Consider the following 22,425-nt stretch of genomic DNA (forward strand, 5'->3'; position numbering starts at 1 on the left):
GGTCATGATCTCACGGTTTGTGGATTCGAGCCCCGTGTCAGGCTCTGTGCTGACAGCTCAGAGCCTGGAGCCTGCTTCAAATTCCATGTCCCCCTCTCTCTCTGCTCCTCCCCTGCTCGTGCTCTGTCTTTCTCTCTCTCAAAAATAAATAAACATTAAAAAAATTAAAATAATTAAAAAGTCCAAAAAATAAGGAGTTGAGTAACATGCCCTCATATATTTGAATTTGATAGATGACAGATGGCATTACAAATCAGTGGGGCAAAGATTTTCTTTTTCTTTTCTTTTTTTTTTTTTAAATATAATTTATTGTCGAATTGGTTCCCATACAATACCCAGTGCTCATCCCAACAAGTGCCCTCCTCCCTGCCCATCTCCCACTTTCCCCTCTCCCCCAACCCCCCATCTACCCTTAGTTTGTTCTCAGTCCTTAAGAGTCTCTTATGGTTTGCCTCCCTCCCTCTCTGTAACTTTTCCCCCGCTCCTGCATGGTCTTCTGTTAAGTTTCTCAAGATCCACATATGAATGAAAACATTATGGTATCTGTCTTTCTCTGCCTGGCTTATTTCACTTAGCATAATACCCTCCAGTTCCATCCACATTGCTGCAAATGGCCAGATTTCATCCTTTCTCATTGCCAAGTAGTATTCCATTGCACATATAAACCACATCTTCTTTATCCATTCATCAGTTGATGGACATTTAGGCTCTTTCCATAATTTGGCTATTGAAAGTGCTGCTATGAACATTGGGGTACATGGGCCCCTATGCATCAGCACTCCTGTCTCCTTTGGGTAGATTCCTAGCAGTGCTGTTTCTGGGTCAGAAGGTAGTTCTATTTTTAATTTTTTGAGGAACCTCCACAGTGTTTTCCAGAGTGGCTGCACCAGTTTGCATTCCCACCAGTAGTGCAAGGGGGTTCCCGTTTCTCCACATCCTCTCCAGCATCTATAGTCTCCTGATTTGTTCATTTCAGCCACTCTGACCAGCGTGAGGTGATATCTGAGTGTGGTTTTGATTTGTATTTCCCTGATGAGGAGTGACGTTGAGCATCTTTTCATGTGTCTCTTGGCCATCTGGATGTTTTCTTTGGGAAATTGTCTATTCATGTCTTCTGCCCATTTCTTCACTGGATTATTTTTTGGGTGTAGAGTTTGGTGAGTTCTTTATGGCTTTTAGATACTAGCCCTTTATCCCACATTGTCATTTGCAAATATCTTTTCCCATTCCATCGGTTGCCTTTTAGTTTTGTTGATTGTTTCCTATGCAGTGCAGAAGCTTTTTATCTTGATGAGGTCCCAGTAGTTCATTTTTGCTTTTAATTCCCTTGCCTTTGGAGATGTGTCAAGTAAGAAATTGCTGCAGCTGAGGTCAGAGAGGTTTTTTCCTCCTTTCTCCTCTAGGGTTTTGATGGTTTTCTGTCTCACATTCAGGTCCTTTATCCATTTTGAGTTTATTTTTGTGAATGGTGTAAGAAAGTGGTCTAGTTTCATTCTTCTGCATGTTGCTGTCCAGTTCTTCCAGCACCATTTGTTAAAGAGACTGTCTTTTTTCCATTGGATATTCTTCCCTGCTTTGTCAAAGATTAGTTGGCCATACATTTGTGGGTCTAATTCTGGGGCCTCTATTCCACTGGTCTATGTATCTGTTTTTGTGCCAATACCATACTGTCTTGATGATTACAGCTTTATAGTAGAGGCTAATGTCTGGGATTGTGATGCCTCCCATTTTGGTTTTCTTCTTCAATATTACTCTGGCTATTCGGTGTCGCAAAGAACCCATTTTCAATTGTTGTGGATAGTTAGCTAACCTTATAGAAAACCAGAAAAAAAAAATAGATCTTTACCTCATACTATACACAAAAAGTTAATTCCAAATGGATTAAATGTCAAACCACAAAACTTAGAAAATACTAGAAGTATCTTTATGAAAATGAGGTAGAGAAGGATTCTTCATACAAATAAACAGCATAAAGGAAAGACATAATTTGGATACGTTAAACACTTCTGTATTATAATGTAAAGTAAGATAAATCACAGGGTGGAAGAAAATGTTTTCAATGAAATTACCAATTAAAGATTAATATCCAAAATATATGAGAAACCACAAATCGCTATGACAGACACCTCACCAGAAAAATAGTGAAAAAATAGTCTATTTGAATAGACATTTCATGGAAGAGGAAAACTGAAAAGCCAATAAACATCTGGAGTTATGCTGACTATCATTGATAATTAGGGAAAAGCAAATTAAGCCAATGATGAGAGGCTACCAGACTGCATAATTTATGATCAATTAATGATAATTAATGGGGACCCACATGCTGCTGGGGAAGTAAAACCTGGTATAACCATTTTGGAGAGCAGTTTGGCCATACCTAGTAAGGTTGAAGAGATACATTCTTTATCTCTTGCCATGTGGCAATTCCGTTAATAGGTGTCTGCCCTATGTATGAATGTGTATGACATTTATGATATATATTCATGTATATACACCTATACACAATTACAAAATTTTAAAAAATGATGCTCATTATACTACTGGAAAGAGTAGTAACAGCTGTCCTTGATAGGAAAAGGGATAAAGGGATAAATTATGGTTCAGGCAATTATTGTTTATCTTTCTAGAGAGAACTATTGTTAATAATTATACATTTCCTGCCAGACTTTACTAGCTTTTTACCTATGCCTAAATATTATATATGGCTTTTTAAAAATGATAATTAGTAAAAAGAAATTGTTTAACTTTCTTTTGATATATAAGGGCCAAATTGATGTTTAATGACTTCATTGACTAGGGAAGGTTCTGTTGCCTCAGGATATCACTCACATGTATCCTGTAGTATCTGAAATTCAATACATATTTTCTTTAGGTCCCTTATTCTTGCGGTTCTCTTAAAATGCAGGTACTTTTGAGAAAGAGAACTAGATAAACTTGTTCATATAGGGTAGGGAGGTTTTATCATTTTATGCATTCTTTTTTTTTTTTTTTAATTTTTTTTCAATGTTTTTTATTTATTTTTGGGACAGAGAGAGACAGAGCATGAACGGGGGAGGGGCAGAGAGAGAGGGAGACACAGAATCGGAAACAGGCTCCAGGCTCCGAGCCATCAGCCCAGAGCCCGACGCGGGGCTCGAACTCACGGACCGCGAGATCGTGACCTGGCTGAAGTCGGACGCTTAACCGACTGCGCCACCCAGGCGCCCCCATTTTATGCATTCTTAAAGTTGGGATAGTTTTGGAGAGGGAAATAGCATTTATGGAGTTTACTTTGTATTAGGTCCCATATGTTAGGTTTTATAGTTTACTTGCTAGACATTTATAGAGTATCTAGATGTGTAAGGCATTAAACTAGGTGCTTAAAAAGGGTAGACTTGAAGAGAGCAAGAATGTTTAGAGGAGGAACATTGAAGGAAGAAGAATTATCTTTCATACTTAATAACTGTGCCTGAGTCTATTTTAGAAGATTAGGTTAAAAATAAGTGTCAGACGATTGTGATGAAGATATGTAAGGGAAGAAGAGTGCTGATTAGTCATACTGATAAAGATGGTGCAAGACTGTCCAATTTCAACATCTCACTTTTCTTTCTGGTTTTCTAGAAGAAATGGATAGTATTACTGTGGAGATAGTTGTATGCAAAAGCTGAGCTGGTTTATCCCAGACTGATAACTTTCCATAAGCCTGCTATTAGCTGTTTTGATTTGAAAGATCCTTAGTACTTAGGCTAAGTAAAGATTCTGTTTGTTTATCAGATTATCCCCATTCATTGAACTCTTTCGTGCCTATTGTAAACTGACCCTGGGGAACCTTGGAGGTCCTTCTTGGTGACTTTATTAAGAGCAGTTTTGGGAGAGTGGTGGAACAAACTAAGGCCCTAATAGCATGAGTTAAAGTGAGAAAGGAGAAACAGCAAATATATACACTACTCTTTGGAGGGGTCTGCTGTAAAGGGGGGCAGGGAAACAGGCCAGTACTTGCTGGAGGGCAAGAGCTCAGGAGTTGTTTCTTTTTAAGATAGCTGATATTATGTCATGTTTGTGTATTAGATTTGTGTGTTATCATAGTAGAGAGGAAGAAATTGATGCTGGAGAGAGTAGAGAAAAGTGATGAGCTAAGGTGAGAGAAGATGAGACCTGGAACACCAAGGGGAGATTGATTTTATACATGAATAGGGATATTTCTCCCATTGTGGGGACTACTCATTGCTGTCTCTATATTGGACAGTTTTAATGGTTTGAAAGTTAAGTTTTCTAGTGAATTAAAATCTACTTCCCTAGTTTTAGTATTCAAGTATTTAAAGACCATGATTACTTCTATCTAAATTTTTAGGTTAAACTTCTCAAATTCATTTCTTTGGTCTTCTTCCTCCCTTTCCAAATGTTCTGATCATGCTACAGTACTTAGAGTTCTTGTAATATAGTATGCTTTTTGGCCTTTTGTCCCCTATGATTATCCTACCTGGAATACTCTATCTTCCCGTCAAATTATACTCATCTTCTCAGGCCCAGGTGAAATATTAAGTGCTCTGTAAAATTTTTTTCACACTCATACAGGAGTCAGTTATCTTCCTTTGTGCCACCACACAGCATATGCATCACTCATGTCACTGGATTTCAGTTCCTCATTTGTGTATCTGGCACTGCAGTGAACTCTCTGAGGTCAGAGATTATGTCTTCATGTATTCAGCACTTCATATGGTACTTAGAATGTATTAGATACATAGTAAATGTTTAATGGAGGAAAAAGATTTCTAAAAAAAAAGAAATCCCTAAAAGTTCTTGATTATATGTTATGATTCCTTCTGGTTGGTCCTCTTTAAATATGCCACTCAGAGATGACTCTCATACTTTAAATAATACCTGACTAATGCAAAGTGTGGTGGGGCTTACTGTCCCTCCTTCTGGATGCTAATTCTTTTCTTTCTCTCTCTCTCTTTCTCTTCCTTTCCTTCTCTTCTCTTGTCTTCTCTTTTTTTCTAGATCGAGAGAGAGTGAGGGGGAGAGGGATAGAGAGTATCTTAAGCAGGCTGCATGCCCAGTGCAGAACCTGAGGCAGGGCTCCATCTCATGACCCTGAGATTATGACCTGAGCTGAAATCAAGAGTGTATGCTTAAATGACTGAGCCACCCAGATGCCCCTGGATGTAAAATTCTTAATACTGCTAAAGATTGCAGTAGCCTTACTCATACTGAATTTGTCAGCAACAAAACTGGTTTCTTTCCTTGGTTTTTTTTTTTTTTTTTTTTGGGCATGAATTACTGTCAAGACATCTTCCTCATCACATGATTTACCACAAAATTTTTAAGCTTGAAGATAACTTATTTCCAATTTTGGTTTGGTTTTTATTTTTCTGAATAGCAGTGGACTTATTTTCCCTTTGACTCCCTTCTGTTTTGCCATTTCTCTTGTGTTTTGCTTGTGTTTGGTTCTGTAAAACTTCAACAAAAGATTGGACTTTACTGAAGTTTACCTTTGCCTTAATTATAAAGAAAAGCTTTATTAACTTCAGCTTCCTTCAGACAACAAATTATTTGAAAGACTTTGGTATAAAATGGTGCTAATGGTATTAAAGATCTTTCTCATTGGTTCATTCTACAAAAATGTTTTAGGCCACTGAGTCTTACACTGAGACACATACCTAGAGACCATCCCTATCTTAAAGGAAATCTTCTAGTTTGGGGAGGCAGAGGCAGTGACAAATAATTATAACATGGGTAATAAATGCTACTACCATTGAGAGAAGTGCAGAATGTTATGAGGCCTACAGGAAGCTGATGTAATTCTCTCTGGGTTAAGCGGGAAAAGCTTCACAAAGGAGAGAGCAATGGATCAGCTTTGGAAGTAATCACTGTATAGTGAGAAGGAGAAAAACCATTCTGGAAAGAGGAAGTGGCATATATAAAGTCATAGAGGAGACAGGGTATGGCATATCCAGGAATAGATGTCTTAAGTCTGGGGAAGGGAGAGGTATTGCGGGAATGGAAAAATGTGGCTGGAGTGGTAGATTGGGTACTGTTTATAAATCTTGTAGGCAGAAAGAAGCCAGGAGGATGATAGGGTAAGGTCTGTGTTTTATAGAAAACCAAGGAAGCAGTGTTGATGGTAGATGGAAAGACAAAGAGTCCAAGAGAGCAGTTAGGCTACCATTTAATACACACAGAATCTGTACCAAATAGATATTGGAGGATTAAAAAAATTTTTTTTAATGTTTATTTATTTTTGAGAGAGAGAGAGACAGAGACAGAGTTGTGTGTGTGGGGAGAGGCAGAGAGAGAGGGAGACACAGAATCCTAGATAGGCTCCAGGCTCTGAGCTGTCAGCACAGAGCCTGATGTGGGGCTCAAACCCACAAACTGTGAGATCATGACCTGAGCCATAGTTGGATGCTTAACCAACTGAACCACTCAGGCGCTCCTAGATATTGGAGGATTAGATGAGAAAAGCAACCCTATTATGGTAGGTAGTACTCCCATTTTACAGATGAAGAAACACAGGCTTTGGGAGCGTAAAGACTATTAATATTTATCCTGTGGGTGGTAGCTTTGAACGCATGTAGTATAGCTCCAAATCCAGCACTCTTTCTAATTTTGGTATCATTCCACCTTGTGGACTAGTGTGAATGATTCTTTGACTCAAACAGAGCAGAAATTAAATCCAAAGGATTTTGTGCTAGGATGATGGATATAGTGGGACAACCATGTGGTGGTCTTGTTCTGCCTACATCTACAGGACCTCCCTCTCTGCAGCATTCCTATACCTGTATTTGCATCTATGACATCTTTTATTGTGTGTCTCCTGTTGATTTGACTGTGCTGATCCAATGCAAGCTGCCTAACCATGTCTAATTGTTTGGGCCATTTCTGGACTAAACAAGGAAGCTTACTGCTTTCACTCTACTTTTGTTTAATATGTGCGTTTGCAAATTCTGTTCATCTCTGTTACTTTGTCTTTCTCCAATCCATGTGTCTTAGTCAATTTGGGCTGTTATAGCAGAATATCATGGACTAGGTGGCTTATAAACAACAGAAATTATTTTCTCATGGTCCTGGAGGCTGGGAAGTCAAAGATCAAGATGCTAGTAGATTTGGTGTCTTGTGAGGGCCCACCTCCTAGTTCACGAACTCATTTTCTTGCTGCTTTTGTCCTCACTTGGTTGAAAGGCAGAGGAGCTCTCTAGCATCTCTTTCATACTGGCACTAATCCCATTCATGAGGGCAAAGCCCTCATGACCTAATCGCCTTCGCAAGGCCCCACCTCTAAATGCCATCACACTGGGGATTAGATTTCAACATATGAATTTGCAGGTGGGGGGGGTGGTGGAGAGGTGGTAATGCAAACATTTAGTACCAGACATTGATAGATAGAGTCAGCAGGCCAGACCCAGCCTGCTGCTCATTTTTGTAAATAAAGCTTTTCTTGGAACACAGCCATACTTATTGTCTATGGCTGCTTTCATGCTACAGTAGCAGAGTGGACAGAGACCTTATGGTCTGCAAAGCCTGAAATATTTACTCTCTGGCCACGAGTCTATAGTCTTGGGCTACTCATTATTCTTTCCAAATCACGGTACAAATCAGGTTAATTCTTTAAGCTAAGGGAGCAAGATGCAACTTGAAATTTGAGTATTTATTAATTTTTATTAGCAGTTAATTTAGTAAGTACTTTAAAGTTGACCCACTAATACATATATGAAAAAACACTTTGGTGCCATTTTTTTTTTTCATTGAATTTCTCATATTTTCCTACAATTCCAAGAGATTTATATCCCTGATATATATCCCTATATCCTTATAGGGAAGTTTCTACATTCAGTGAATATCAGTTATGTAGCCAACACTGTACCAGACACATTACATTAAATCACATTTAATCATTCATAATAGTTCATTAAGGGAGTTATTGTTACCCTTTTGGGAATGGGGAAACTGAGGGCTAGAGATGTTGTGGAGTGCCCAGAGAGTATCTGAGTGGTATCCACAGCCCGGGATTTTGTACTTAAGAAGTTATCAGGTATACTCATATGTTTGGTAAAGTGCTATATTAAAAAAAAGTATTTAACTGAATGACCAACCCAGGCAAGCACTCCTGGTAGAATCACAGAAGTACCTCCTTCATACTGTATGTAGGGGGGATTCTGCCCAAATTTGGCATTGTTACCACATAAAAGTAAAGAACAACCTATTCCCCAAGCATGTGGGATAACAGGTTTATTAACTATTATAACTACTATTAATAGTTTATTAATAGTTGTACCATATTAATAAGATTAAATATGTTAGTATCATCATTGCTTCCAACCGGGTGAAGTTTAGATTCCTTAGCCTAACTTCATAGAGAACCTTGTTGAAGGTTCTCCATAATCTAGCCCGAGCCTACCTTTCTGGCCTGTACAACCTTTCTGTTTTACTTAAACACTGTTTTAGTTATTCACTGTCCAGCCTTTATACTTCATGCTTTGTTGTTTGCATGAATTGCTTTTTCTCCATCTTTTTACTTAACTAAATTTTACCGGTTAGACTCTGCTTCGTCCCATCTTAAAGTCTTGCCTCTCCTTCCCAGCCCTGGTTCTCTTCCTCCTGTGGGTGGGCAGATGAGTATTGCAGTATTGGCTTGTAAGCTTCACTAAGCAATTGTTTATTTTGTGATATTGCATCCGTCATCATCTCTGTTGTTATTTAAATCTTTTTAAAAACTTTATGAATTTGTCTTCATTAATAAGCTATATTATAAATGCTTTGGGCAAAGGGTCTCATACTTTTTTTTTATTTTCAAGGGTTTTAAAAAAATGTTTATTTATTTTGAGAGAGAGAGCATGCAAGCAGGGGAGAGACAGAGAGAGAGAGAGAGAGAGAGAGAGAGAGAGAGAGAGTCCCAAGTAAGCTCCATGCTCAGTGTGGAGCCTGATATGGGGCTGGATCTTGTATCTGTGAGGTCATGACCTGAGCCGAAATCAAGAGTTGGATGCTCAACCAACTGAGCCACTAAACGCCCCTCAAGTTTTTATTTAAATTCCAGTTAGTTAACATATAGTGTAGTATTAATTTCAGGTGTCATGCCTTGTTTTGTGTGTTTTTTCTTCCCACAGCAACTCCCTTCTTCTTCACTGGTCATTCCTGCTTTAATTTCCTAATCTCTGGAAACTTTTTTCATTATTCTTACATACTTTTTACATGATAACTTAATATTTTTGTTCCTTTTGTGACTTCTACATTTATATTGCTGTTTCTTTTTCCACTTGTTTATTGCTATTTCTATGCTTAGTGTTTGTTTGTTTGTTTGTTTTCTTTAAGCAGGCTCTATGCCCAGTGTGGGGCTTGAACTCATGACCCCTAGATCAAGAGTAATGTTGCTCTACCAGTGGCGCCAGTCACATGCCCCTGCTTAATGTTTTTTGTTTTTTTTTTTATGTTTGAAATTATAAGGCATTGAGTCTGGCAACTTGCATCTCTCGTTTAATCTAAATGGTTTTCTATCTTTCTGTCTTATTATTTCTTTCTTATATCTCCCATTATTAAAAAGTCTTTATATAAAATTTTAATGGCAGAATAATCATGCATTATATAGACTGTCTGTAATTAGCCTAACCATTCTCTCAAAATTGGACTTTTAGGTTATTCTCAGTTTTTGTTTTGCAATTATGAATAGGTTGCAATGAAAATCTTTTTACGTAAAAGTTTTTATGTATTTTAGATTATTTTCTTAGATTCCTGGAGATTAATTATTAGGTCAAAAGTTGTAAGCATTTTATATGTTCTTGGTATGTGAGCTGTAACATTTTGATTTGATTAGTTCTTTGCCAAAGGATAGTTTTAAAATACAAGCAGTATAAGTTCATGTAGTGGTAATTTGTGGTGTTAATTACAGTACTTAAGTAAACAGTCTTAAAGTTTGGTATTAACATTTTATTAGCTTTTAACTTTTTCTCTCTGCCCTTCTTTTCCCCAGGTAACCACTCTTTATATTGCTTGCTATAAATTGTTATTTGTCTTGGGCAAGTGGGGAAATGAACAGTTGCGTTAGTTTAAGACAGTTAGTACTTGGACAGTTAGTACTTGGCTGTCATCTGAATGAACTCTTAGAGTTAGAAGGAGTAAACCAAAAAATAGTCGATAAAATAGAAAACACTTTAGTTTCATTTTAGAATGGATTTGTGGTTCACTCTGCATGTCTCCACCTTCCTAATTCTAAATGATATACTTAATTTAACATTAAGATTTCTCCTTTCACTTACTCTATTTGATAGTGGTTGTTTGGTGGATAGTACCAGCAGGTAACCTTGAAATTAATATGGATAATGCCCTCTTGTATCCTGTGGATCTCTGCACTTACGTATGTTTTGTTATAGAAGATATACTTGGATTCATTGTCTTCCTTTTGCTTTTGTGCACCTCTATCTCTTGCTGTTCTATGCAGCTTTTTTTTTTTTTAAGATTTTGTTTTTAAGTAATCTCTACATCCAATATGGACTCAAACTTATAACGCTGAGATCAAGAGTCACATGCTCTACTGACTGAGCCAGCCAGGTGCCCCTGTTCTATGCAGCTCTTAAATGTTTAGTTTTATAACTCTTTGACATTCTATAATTGTCTCACCCAACCAAGTATGTTTTTCCTCCCCTAGAAAGATTTTAAGTTTCTTTAGGACTTGGAACACAAATGTTTTTACCTTTACTGTATCCCTTTCTTGATTTTCTCGAAGGAATATTCTCTACTTTTGTATTCTTCCTCACTGCTCATTCCTTCTATAGTAATGGTCTGTTGTCTGATGATAAAAATTTGTCTTTTCCACTGCTTATGAAAAACGTAGATTCTGATTCTGGCTATGATGGAGCAGATTGTAGCAGACCAAAACTCCTGTTGAGAATAACTAGAAAAGCCTGATTAAAAAAAAAAAAATCTATATGAAGGCATTGATACGTTGCTAAAGCAGCCAGGACTTCAGACATTTGTGGTCTCTTGGCGAATGGAGAGTGTAACTTTAAGAGGTGGAAAGATAGCAAAGCTTTCTTCATGGGGCTGGGGATACAAAAATTGTAGTTCAAGGCTGACAGAGCAACAAGAACTTGAGAGGCCAAGATCCCAGAGAGAAGGGAGGTACATTTCCCTACTCCCTTTTCTCCGTCTACCTGCTTTTTTATCTTAAGGATTTGTTGATTCTTAAACTGTGGAGGGTAAAAAAAGGGCTAAGAACCTTCACAGAAAGCTACTGAAAAGCAAAGGATTCTTGTAGCAGTTCTTTAGTGGAGAGAAAATTTGAAGACCTTCCAAGGGAAGTAGTCCTGGTAAACACCCAGACTCTCAGTTGGACCTCTGAAGGGCTACAAAGCAGGGTAAGCTTTACAAGCTTTACAAAGACTGCAGCCAGCCTTGAATCAGCTCCTGTCCTGATTGGATTGTGAGGTGATCTGCCCTCATTCTAAATGCTTATGGAGAATATGATGAATCCTCTGTAAGAATGTAATATCATCCAGAGCCTCTACAGTTTTTCATACACAATGAAAGACATTCTAATAAAAATTACTGCGTAAACCAAGAAACCAGACCAGGAATTAAAGCAGATAGTATAGTAATAGATTCACGGTATCCCAGTCATCTGATAATTTATTCAGTGTCTCTAATTGAAGGATATTTAGGTTGTTTTCAGTCTTTAGTATTGTGAGGATCCACAGTGAACATTGTTTAAAAAAAATTTTTTTTTTAATGTTTATTTTTGAGACAGAGAGAGACAGAGCATGGGCAGGAGAGGGGCAGAGAGAGAGGGAGATACAGAATCCGAAGCAGGCTCCAGGCTCCAAGCCATCAGCACAGAGCCCCACACGGGGCTCGAACTCGTCAACCTGAGATCATGACCTGAGCTCAACCGACTGAGCCACCCAGGCGCCCCCACAGTGAACATTCTTATACGTAACATCTTTGTACACATCTGTGAGATATCTTTAAGATAAAGGATACCTTTGCTAACTCGTCTTTATCAAACTCTTTGATTTTTGCTAATCTGATAAAAAGTGTTTTGTTTTAAAAGTTCTTGGTATCTTAAAATATGAGTGACATTGAATGCATTTTAATATGTTTATAAGTCATCTGAATTTATTTTTAAATGTTTATTTATTTTGAGAGAGAGAAAGAGAGTACATGCAAGCAGGGGAGGGGCATAGAGGGAGAGAGGATTCTAAGCAGGCTCCATGCTTCTTCCTTCAGGGGGTCAACCTCACAAACCACAAGACTATGTCCTGAGCTGAAATCAAGAGTTGGGTGCCAACCTCTGACTTTATTTTTACTATAAGCCACCTGTTCATGTTGTTTGCCTATTGTTTTATAGGGATTTTAGGCTTTTAAAAAAAAATTATTATTAAAGAAGTAATAAGGAATTGTGGATAAGAGCACAGATTCTGGAGCCAGATTGCTTGGGTTCAAGTCATAGCTCTTTCACTGATAGCAGCATAGCCTTGGGCAAATTAAATGCTCTATAAAATTGGGATAATAGTATGTCCCCTCTGGGTCATTATAATGATTAGATGAGTTAATAAATACAAAGTGCTTAGAAATGAGCCTGGCATAATGTAAGTGTTACATAACTGCTGGCCATCATAATGGTGCTGCAGGTGGTGATAGAGATGGAAATTACCCAAAGAGAATTTTTTTTTTTTTTTTTGCCCAAGGATAAATAGCTAGTAAGTCTGAGTATTCAAATTAGGATCTAGGTCTTGGGACCTGAGTCCAAAGTTCTTGTTCATTCTGATGTACTGATAAGAATTTGAATGTACAGGGGTGAAAACTCAAGCATAGCCAGGTACCAAGGAATTATTAACTTTGGATTTGGGAGTGTTAGGGTTAACATCTTCCCAGTACAGTTGAATGAGTTTCTTTTTCTAATTTTGTATTGAGTATGATTTGTCAGTGATGCTTCATTCCTGAAGTTTTGGTACAATTAGAAAAATGCCTGTGTTCTATTTTGTTTGTTTGCCTTTATTAATAACCCAGTCACCCCACCCCAGAGAAAATCCTTTTCAGGAAGGACCTTCAAGGAAGTATAGCTGCTTCTCCAGTTCACATTAGACTGAATGCAATACTCTGTTTAGGTCACCAGCCACAGGGATGTGTCATTCTTAAGGCATCATATCCTTAGAGAGTTTCTCTTCCTGTTAAACATAGTAGTAGTTGGAGGACAGGCATTAAGAAAGTATTACAACCATTGGATTCATTTACAAATACCAAGATATTCAGCACCTCAGTGACACCTGAAGTAGTTTCTAGCTTGTCTTTTCTGTGCAGTGAAGGAAAGGTGAGTGGTTGTTTCTATGCTACTGAAACACTTGAAAATCCCTATAGAAGCTGGTAGGGGAATTGGGTTTGGGACTAACTCCTCTGGACTAAGGAGGGTAATGGTGTTTTTAGTCTCCCACGTTATCAATATCATTCACCAAAATATTAGATTTGTTACCAAGAATGAGCCTACAATGCCACATTATAATCACACAGTCTGTAGTTTGCTTTAGAGTTCACTCTTGTATGTTCTTTGGGTTTGGACAAATATATAATGACATATATCCATCATTATAATATTGTACAGAGTATTTATTAAATTTTTTAATGTTTTATTTATTTTTGAGAGAGACAGAGACAGAGTGGGAGCGGGGGAGGGGCAGAGAGAGAGGGAGACCCAGAATCTGAAGTAGGCTCCAGGCTCTGGACTGAGCGTCAGCACAGAGCGCCATGGTGGTGTTTGAACTCACAAACTGTGAGATCATGACTTGAGCTGAAGTCAGACGCTTAACCAACTGAGCCACCCAGGTGCCCCTGTATAGGGTGTTTTTACTGGGGTAAGAGTTCTCTGTGCTCTGCCATCTCATCCCTACCCCTCTCCATTCATGGCAAACCCTGGTCTTTTTTTTTTTTTTGTCTCCATAATTTTGTCTTTTCTAGAATGTCATGTGGTTGGAATCATTCAATATGTAGCTTTTCCGAGTGGCTTCTTTCACTTAGTAATATGCATTTAAGTTTCCTCTATGTCATTTCATGTCTTTAATAGCTCATTTCTTTTTAACACTAAATAATATTCCATTTTCTGGATGCACCACAGTTTATTTATCCATTTACTTACTGAAGGATATCTTGGTTGTCTCTAAGTTTTAGTGATTATGAATAAAGCAGATAAAAATATCTTTGTGCAGGTTTTTGTGTGGACATAAGTTTTTAACTCCTTTGTATAAATATCAAGGAGTACAATTGGTGGTTCATATGGTAAGACTGTTTAGTTTTGTAAGAAACTGCCAGACTGTCTTCCAAAGTGGCTGTACCATTTTGCATTCTCACTAGCGGTGAATGAGTTCCTGTTGCTCCACATCCTCGCCAGCATTTGGTTTTCTTCATGTTTTGGATTTTGGCTATTCTAATAGGTGTGTAGTGGTATCTTGTTTTAATTCATAACTCCTTAATGACCTATGATATGGAGTATCTTTTTATGTGCTTATTTGCCATGTGTATATCCTTGGTGAGGTATCTGTTAAGGTCTTTTACCCATTAAAAAAAAAATCAGATTGTTTTCTTTTGAATTTAATAGTTCTTTGTATATTTTTAAAAAACTTACAATTTTTTTGAAGTAATCTCTGCATCTAGCATGGGGCTTGAACTCACAACCCCGAGATCAAGAGTTGCATGCTCTACTGACTGAGCCAGCCAGGCACCCCTAGTTCTTTGTATATTTTAGGTAATAGTCTTATGTTTATATCAGCTATGTCTGTTGCAAATATTTTGTCCAGTCTGTGGTTTATCTTCTCATTCTCTTGACATTGTCTTTTGCAGACATTTTTAATTTTAATGATGTCTACGAATTATATTTTTGATAGTATATATGAAAAGACATCACCATACCAGGGTCATCTGGGTTTTCTCCAGTTGCTCTGCTCTAGTGGTAGTATTGCAGGTGTTTCAGCCATAATTTCATCTTTTGGAGTGGAGGAATCTGACTTATGACCCTAGAAAGGCAGAGGGAAATAAAGAGAAAAAAGTCCCACATCAGCAGACAGCAGCTCTTGTATTATAAGTGATTGTTTTTTTCTTTATTAAAAGGTGGGGAAACTGAAAGGTTAATAATGATTGATAAATATCTTAGTATAATTAATAATGTTGATTTTATACATGTTTTCCAGTCAGCTTTAAGAGACATTGTAAAAGATTGTGATTTAAAAGGGGAGATTTTCATTTTTCTGGCCCTTTTCTGTCCCATTTCTCAATAGTTCAAGCGGATTGAAACACCACATTTCAAAAAGCTTCAAAGAAATTATTTAGATATTATAGCTACTCTTATGTAAGTTTAAAATCTAATAGCATTTTTACCATCATGTTAAACTTTAATAGAGTATTTCAGAATTTGGAGAAACCTATTGAGTAGTAAATTAAAATGAAATAAAAATATTGTTACTGAATCATTAACTTTACAAGTTATCTAGTGTGTTGCCACCCTTGTCTCTCAGGTAGAAATGAGATCTAAAGAGATTTTAATTTTAGTCCATGGTGTGTGTGTGTGTGTGTGTGTGTGTGTGTGTGTGTTTCTCAGGAAAGCCCAAGACCACCCAGTTATGATGATTCACCAGCAGTACTAATAGGACACAGCATATAGTCATGCTCATGGCTATGAATTATTATAGTGAAAGGATATAATTCAAAAGCAGCAAAGGCACATAAGACAAAGTTCAGGGGAAACCAGATGAAAGCTTCCAGAGTCCACTTTCAGTTAAGTCACACAGGACATGCTTAATTTCCCTAGTAACGAGTTGTTACAACACATGTGAAATGTTGCCAACTAGGGAAGCTCATTAGACAGAGTTTTAATTAGGGGGTGATGATGGGCACCCTCTGCCTAGCATGTGCCAAAATTACAGACTCCCAGCCCGAAAGAAGGTATTCACCATAACTGTATTGTTTCTATAAATAATTTAGGTGTAATAAACCTGTACCTAATCAGTTGTGGGGGTGCAAACTCTACTGAAATCCAAGTTCCTAGGCCCCAGTCAGCCAAGGGCCAACCTTGTAAGTGGGCCTTTTGAGATAGGCAGTGAGGCCTGCTATGTTAATTCTTTTCTACATTGTGTGTATGTGTGCGTGTGTGTGTGTGTGTGTGCGACATTTAGTATATAGTGTACTTTTATTAAATGTTAGCTGTTTTTATTTATTATAGGGATTCTTCATTGATTACTCCTACTTCTTTTAATTTTGATCTTCTGCATTCCTAGGAGGTAGATTGGCCAGTATTTTGATCTTTATTTGATAGATGAAGAGACCAAGGCAAAGAGAAGCCTTGGCATTTCTAAATACTTTCACTTGATTGACCGAGCAGGTATTAGAATCTAATATGGGGTTTTTTTTGCAAGTCCATAGGATAAAGATGGGATTTTTTTTTGCCTTGTTGACATTTCTAGAGGGTATTAGTAAAATGGGAAATAGGATTAAATATTTAAATTAGTGTCATGTTGGACCAATTCACAGTTTTTTTGTATTTATGTAATTTGTGAATTTGGGGGCACAATGCCATTTAATGTAGCACAGTTCTGTTGGGGCAAAAAATGATCTTGACTATTTAGCATTTTGTATTGTTAAAGCATTAAACATCATTAATCTTTAAAAAAAATTTTTTAATGTTTATTTGAAAGAGAGAGAGAGAGAGCGTGAGCGGGGGAGGGGCAGAGAGGGAGACACAGAATCTGAAGCAGGTTCCAGGCTCTGAGCTGTCAGCACAGAGCCCCATGCGGGGCTCAAACTCACAAACCACGAGATCATGATCTGAGCCCAAGTCAGAGGCTTAACTGACTGAGCCACCACCCAGTTGCCCCTAAACATTATTAATCTTAATCTGAGATTAAGCTAATCTATATTAGTACTGATTTTGGTGAATGTAAATTGGTACTTCACCTCTACCCTACCCATTACCTTTTACTCTCAAATAAGTCAAGGCCCAGATTTCAGTCAGTATGCTGAGTTCCACTTGGCCTTATACATAAACTTTGAGATTTCTATTAATAGGTGTCCGAAAGTTAATTTAACTTGCAATGTAATATACTTATCAAAGCAATTGAATAATTATATTTTTTTCTTGTAAGTTGTAATTTCAAGTAAACCAGACCAAACCACAACTTCTTTCTCTCTCCAATACCAGAGACAATTTTGTAGTTAGTAGATTTTTTTTTTTAATTTTTTTTTTTTTAACATTTATTTATTTTTGGGACAGAGAGAGACAGAGCATGAACGGGGGAGGGGCAGAGAGAGAGGGAGACACAGAATCAGAAGCAGGCTCCAGGCTCTGAGCCATCAGCCCAGAGCCCGACGCGGGGCTCGAACTCACGGGCCGTGAGATCGTGACCTGAGCTGAAGTCGGTCGCTCAACCGACTGAGCCACCCAGGTGCCCCTGTAGTTAGTAGATTTTATTGCATGCCACTATACTGGCTGAAATAGTTTACAGTGTTTTCATTTTCATTATACTCATTTGATCCTCATAATGGCCGGTCATAATACTCTGATTTTACAGAAGAGGAAGTAGTTGAGATGAGTTCTCCAAAGCTCTGGAAACTTCTAAGTTGGGGATCAGGCTTTTAACTTTGTATTATTTACACTATGTGATGAAGATGGTAAGCTCTTTGGACATTTTGTTCTAAATGTTAGCAAGACCGTTTTCAAGAAAACAAATTCTCCAACAGTAAATAAAAATTGTCATCATTTCCACCAGGCCACCACTAAAATATTTTTGGTCCCTTGTGTTGGATAGTAAATTTATAAGCCTGAATAAGACTGTCTTCCTCATGTTGCTCCTCAAATAAAAATAAAGGTTTGGAATTTTTAAAAGGAGACAGGAGAAGAATCTTATACTTTGTACCAGAAGAAAATATGATAGAATTTGCTATTATATTTTGGCCTGGGGAAGGTCTTTCCAATTGTACAAAAATACTGAAGCCATAAAAGAAGTTTGATTAATATAACTACCTAAAAATAACCACTATAAGCAAAGTCAAGGCAAATGATAGACTAGGAAAAGTATTGCTAGTTATGTGACATAAAGCTAATTTACCTTATAGAAAGAGAGCTTTTACAAATCAAGAAGAAAAAGTTAATATAAGGAGTAAAGAACATTTCATATCAAAGTAAATGCAAATTACTCAAACATGAAAAGTACTCAATTTCACTCATAAAATATGTATATAAGATACAGAATTTCGCCTATTAGATTGGCAAAACTAAAATGTTTCAACACTTGTTGTGTTGGAAAAGGTATGAGGAAATGGCATTCTTATGCATTGCTGGTGGGACTTAAATCAGTATAGGCTACCGGAAGGAAGGAAGACTTGGTATTGTCTGTCAGAATTACAAAAACACGTAGGTACATATTCTTTGACACAGTAAGTGTAATTCCAACACTTTGATCTATGAATATACTTGCAAAATGATATGCATGCAAGATCATTCATTATAGCATTGTTTGATAACCTTTGGAGATTTAACCCCCCCCCCCCCCCCACCTTGATATCTGTATTTTGGTCCTTCTCTTTATTCTAGGTATTACTTTGTCTTCTCTCTCTTTTTTTTCTTAACCTGTTTTACTAGCGCTTGGTTTATGGGTCATTTCATAGTTTCACCTAAAAGATGCAACCATCCGGTTGTCTGTTTTAATCAGCAGAAATCTACTCTGGCAAATTTAAGCAGAAAAAGAATTTATTGAAAAAGAATATTGGGTAATCCAGAATAACCAGCCAAGTAGCCAGAAAACTTGGCTTGGAAAATAGCAGCTAGGATCCAAGAGCAAAGTCTGTATAATATGAATTCTTTGGAAGTTCTTTGTGACCTAGTGAATTTTTAATTGTTCCTTGTTTGCTTTAAGGAATATATATTCTATTCATTGAGTGCACACATATATATAAATATATTAGGATAAAGTTTGTTAATTTTTTTGTTCAGTTTTTCTACATTTTTACTTCCTTTTGGACTGCCTGATGTGTTTTTAGTTGTGGTGTGTTAAAATTTCTTACCATTATTTTGGATTTATTAATTCCTCCTTATAATGTTATTAGTGTTTTTGCTGTGGTATATGTTCATACAAGTTCGTGATTATTATATCTTCTTTGTTGGGTTGCCTTTTTAATCATTATTTGATTTCCCTCTTTATTCCTATTAATAGTTTTCTGTTGGTTTTGCCATTTACTAGTTTTGTGGCCTTAGGCAAGTCATTAACCTCTCATTTTCCTTCTTGTAAAATGGGTATAATACCTACCTTACAAAGTTTCTGTGAAGATTCACTGAGAAAATATATATGAAGTATTTTACATGTGATAGCTTCTCCATAAATGGATTCAAAGTACTGTATTGCCTTAAGGGTTTTCTTTTACCTCTCTGCTTCTCCTTCTCTATTAAAGCATCAGATTTTAAATACTGTTTGCCTATAATTAGAAATGTGCTTAAGGGATATGATGAAAATAGTCATCAGGACTTTTTTTAAGTGAGTGAAGGTGGTGGAATGTTTGCCTCCCACACGCAAAGTCTAACAGTTCTCTAGTACTTGTAGGCCTTTAAGTTACTGTTCCCTGCTTCTGCATTAGATCCAGTGTTTCTATCTTCCATATTTCTTAGGTATGCTAGAGTCTTTCAGAATAGTTGAGACAACTGAAAAAGGACAAAAGTCAATTTTTTTGAGGAGCCTACTTGTCTACAACAAATATTTATCAACCTTAGTCGGATATAGAGTTCTTAGAAAGTCTTAAAATTAATACTGTATTTTGACCACTACATATACATAGAGTTATATAGAAATGTCACATTTAAGGAGTGTAAATGTGGACTTTTCCGCTCCTTTTTGTTAGCATTTAGAACTTATTTATTTATTTATTTTGAGAGAGAAACCGCGCGTGAGTGAGTGCACACGTTAGCGGGGGAGGGGCAGAGGACAAGGGAGAAGGAGAATTTTTTTTTTTAATATAATTTATTGTCAAGTTGGCTAACATACAGTGTGTACAGTGTCCTCTTGGTTTTGGGGGTAGATTCCTGTGATTCATCGCTTATATACAACACCCAGTGCTCATCCCAACAAGTGCCCTTCTCAGTGCCCATCACCCATTTTCCAGAGGGAGAATCTTAAGCAGGCTCCATGCCCAGCATGGCGCCTGATGCAGGGCTTGATCTCACAACTCTGAGATCATGACCTGAGCCAAAATCAAGAGTCGGATGCTTAACCAAATGAGCAACCCAGGTGCCCCTAGAACTATCTTTTATTCGTATTCTTAATTCGGATTTTTATCATCTATTTATATTACCCGTGTGTACTGTATGTCTCCTGTGGTCCTGGATAGCTTGGACTTAAAAATATAGAGAGATGAGGGTAGAAAACAGAATTTCAGCTAAGAAAACAGTGTAGAAAGTTTAAAAATATATGGCATGGATCTATTGTAACTAAACAGTCAAGGGTTAAGAGATCCAATGCTGGAGAAAGACGAAGTTGTGATCTGTCTTTGGAGGGCCTTGAATGACAGATTGAAGAGTTTTGACTTTCTTCTATAGGCCAATAAAAACCACAAAGGCTTTAAGGGTAAAAAAATCAGGTTATATACTGAAAATATTTACAGGTTGGATACAGGAAAATACTCTGCTGGCAATGGCAATGTTGAAAAAGAAATAGAAAGATACAGTGTTATGAATAAAACTTCAGCTCATTTAAAATGTTACTTAGTAACATTGAACTAAGAACTTTAAGTACAGTTTTTCCTTGAGGTCCTTTAACATGTTATTTTACCAGGCCCTTCCAGACCATTCTATATAAAATAATCTTTTTCTTTCATCCTACATTTATTTTCCTCCATAACAGTACCACCAGTGGTATTATGTACACACTTGTTTGTTTACTGTCTGTAAGATCCTAAACTCCACGAGAGCAAGGGCTTTATGTGTTCAGTGCTTCTGAACCGGTACTTAGAACTCTGCCTCATTTATACCCTTTAATAAATATTTGTTAACGAATGAATGACTATTCAAATTAAGATGACTACAATTTTTCATGTGGTTTATAATGTGAGGACAGCAGTAGGACAAGGTTTGGGGTTCTTTCCTAGAAACTTCTGTTAAAAAGTGTTTCTTTTCCCTTTTCTCCAGAGTTTATATTCAGAGCACCAATCAAATTAAGCAAGCCTGGGGAACTTCGTGAGGAATATGAAAGCCTGAGAAAGGTACAGTATACACATTAGCATATCACTCATATTCTTAAAGTAAATTGAAATAATGACATTAAAGAATGCTTAGTGGGTTTTTAGTTTACAATGCAGAGCCTTTCTCTGTATTACCTTATACCGTAGCTATAATAAAAGTAGAGTAAACCTTAACTAAGAACCTCTTTTTAGCTATCCTTTCAAAGATGAAAATGTAGCTCCCCAAGCCTATCTTACACCTGCAACAAGGGGGTATTCTTGGCATTTAAATGTTGGTTAAAAGCTAACATTTAAGCTTTAATAATAATAGCTTGTACTATTTTTCCTTATCTTGCAAAGTTCCTCTAATTACGTATAATTGGTGTTATCTTTTGTTGCTTTTACTCTGTTATGTACTCCAGAAGAACTGTAACTTAGGCCATTCAGAGGGTAGTGAAATAATTTCCTAGGTGGAGAATGTTTACCACTGGGAAAGCTTTTAGCTATGTTCACATCATCTTATTTTAGATGTTCTCAAGCTCATTGTCTGGGAATCACTTAGAGAATTAAGATGTCAAAAAGGCTGGTAATAAGAAGAATGTTAGAAGATTTGTATCATCCTTCCTCAGCCCTTTCCCTATACCACCATACCTTACACACCTCCGTAAATGATTCTACATGTGGATATTTAATGTTTTGTAAAGGTAAATAATCCACTTAATCTGAATCAGACATCATCATAAAACAGGTGAGACAATAACATTATTGTGGCATTTTATATTGAATGGAAAAATTAGTATTTAAGGAGGTCACATGAAGGAGAAAATAGAGAACTCTGCTTAATTATTATACATTTTTTGACTTTCTCTTTTAAGTGAGAGTGTCAAATGTTGACCTGGGTCCTCATGCTCCCTTTTATTTTATTTTATTTTATTTTATTTTATTTTATTTTGTTTATTTTTAAATCATGACCTAGTAACTTTTAAAAAATTTTTTTTTAAGTGTGTTTTAAAATTTACCTTTAGAAAGAGACAGAGCGTGAGCAGGGGAGGGGCAGAGAGAGAGGAAGACATAGAATATGAAGCAGGCTCCAGACTCTGAGCTGTCAGCACAGAGCCCATCACTGGGCTTGAACTCACAGAATACAAGATCATTACCTGAGCCAAACTCAGATGCTTGACCCACTGAGCCACCCAGGCACCCCCTCATGCTTCTTTTATATTAGTATTATGAGGGTACTTTGGTTTCTGCCTTTTTTTTTTTTTTTTT

The 22,425-nt window shown here is 37.0% G+C and overlaps 1 protein-coding gene and 1 long non-coding RNA gene across 4 annotated transcripts in view; one reads left to right on the forward strand and one right to left on the reverse strand.

Moving 5' to 3' along the window:
• RNF169 (ring finger protein 169) overlaps positions 1–22,425 on the forward strand; it is a 104,549-nt gene that overhangs the window by 12,123 nt on the left and 70,001 nt on the right. Inside the window, exon 2 of the mRNA XM_049652230.1 lies at positions 21,125–21,198. Coding sequence (XP_049508187.1) covers positions 21,125–21,198 — 74 coding nt within the window. The remainder of the gene's footprint in view (positions 1–21,124; positions 21,199–22,425) is intronic.
• LOC125937577 (uncharacterized) overlaps positions 1–22,425 on the reverse strand; it is a 41,054-nt gene that overhangs the window by 11,014 nt on the left and 7,615 nt on the right. For 2 of the 3 annotated variants that reach the window (XR_007462437.1, XR_007462435.1), the window contains exon 2: positions 14,872–14,975. This is a non-coding gene — a long non-coding RNA (uncharacterized LOC125937577). Of the gene's footprint in view, positions 1–8,510; positions 8,578–14,871; positions 14,976–22,425 lie in introns of all 3 variants that reach the window. The other variant, XR_007462436.1, reaches the window with a different exon arrangement.

The sequence above is a fragment of the Panthera uncia genome, chromosome D1 (assembly GCF_023721935.1).
Source record: "Panthera uncia isolate 11264 chromosome D1, Puncia_PCG_1.0, whole genome shotgun sequence".
NCBI classification, from domain to species: domain Eukaryota; kingdom Metazoa; phylum Chordata; class Mammalia; order Carnivora; family Felidae; genus Panthera; species Panthera uncia.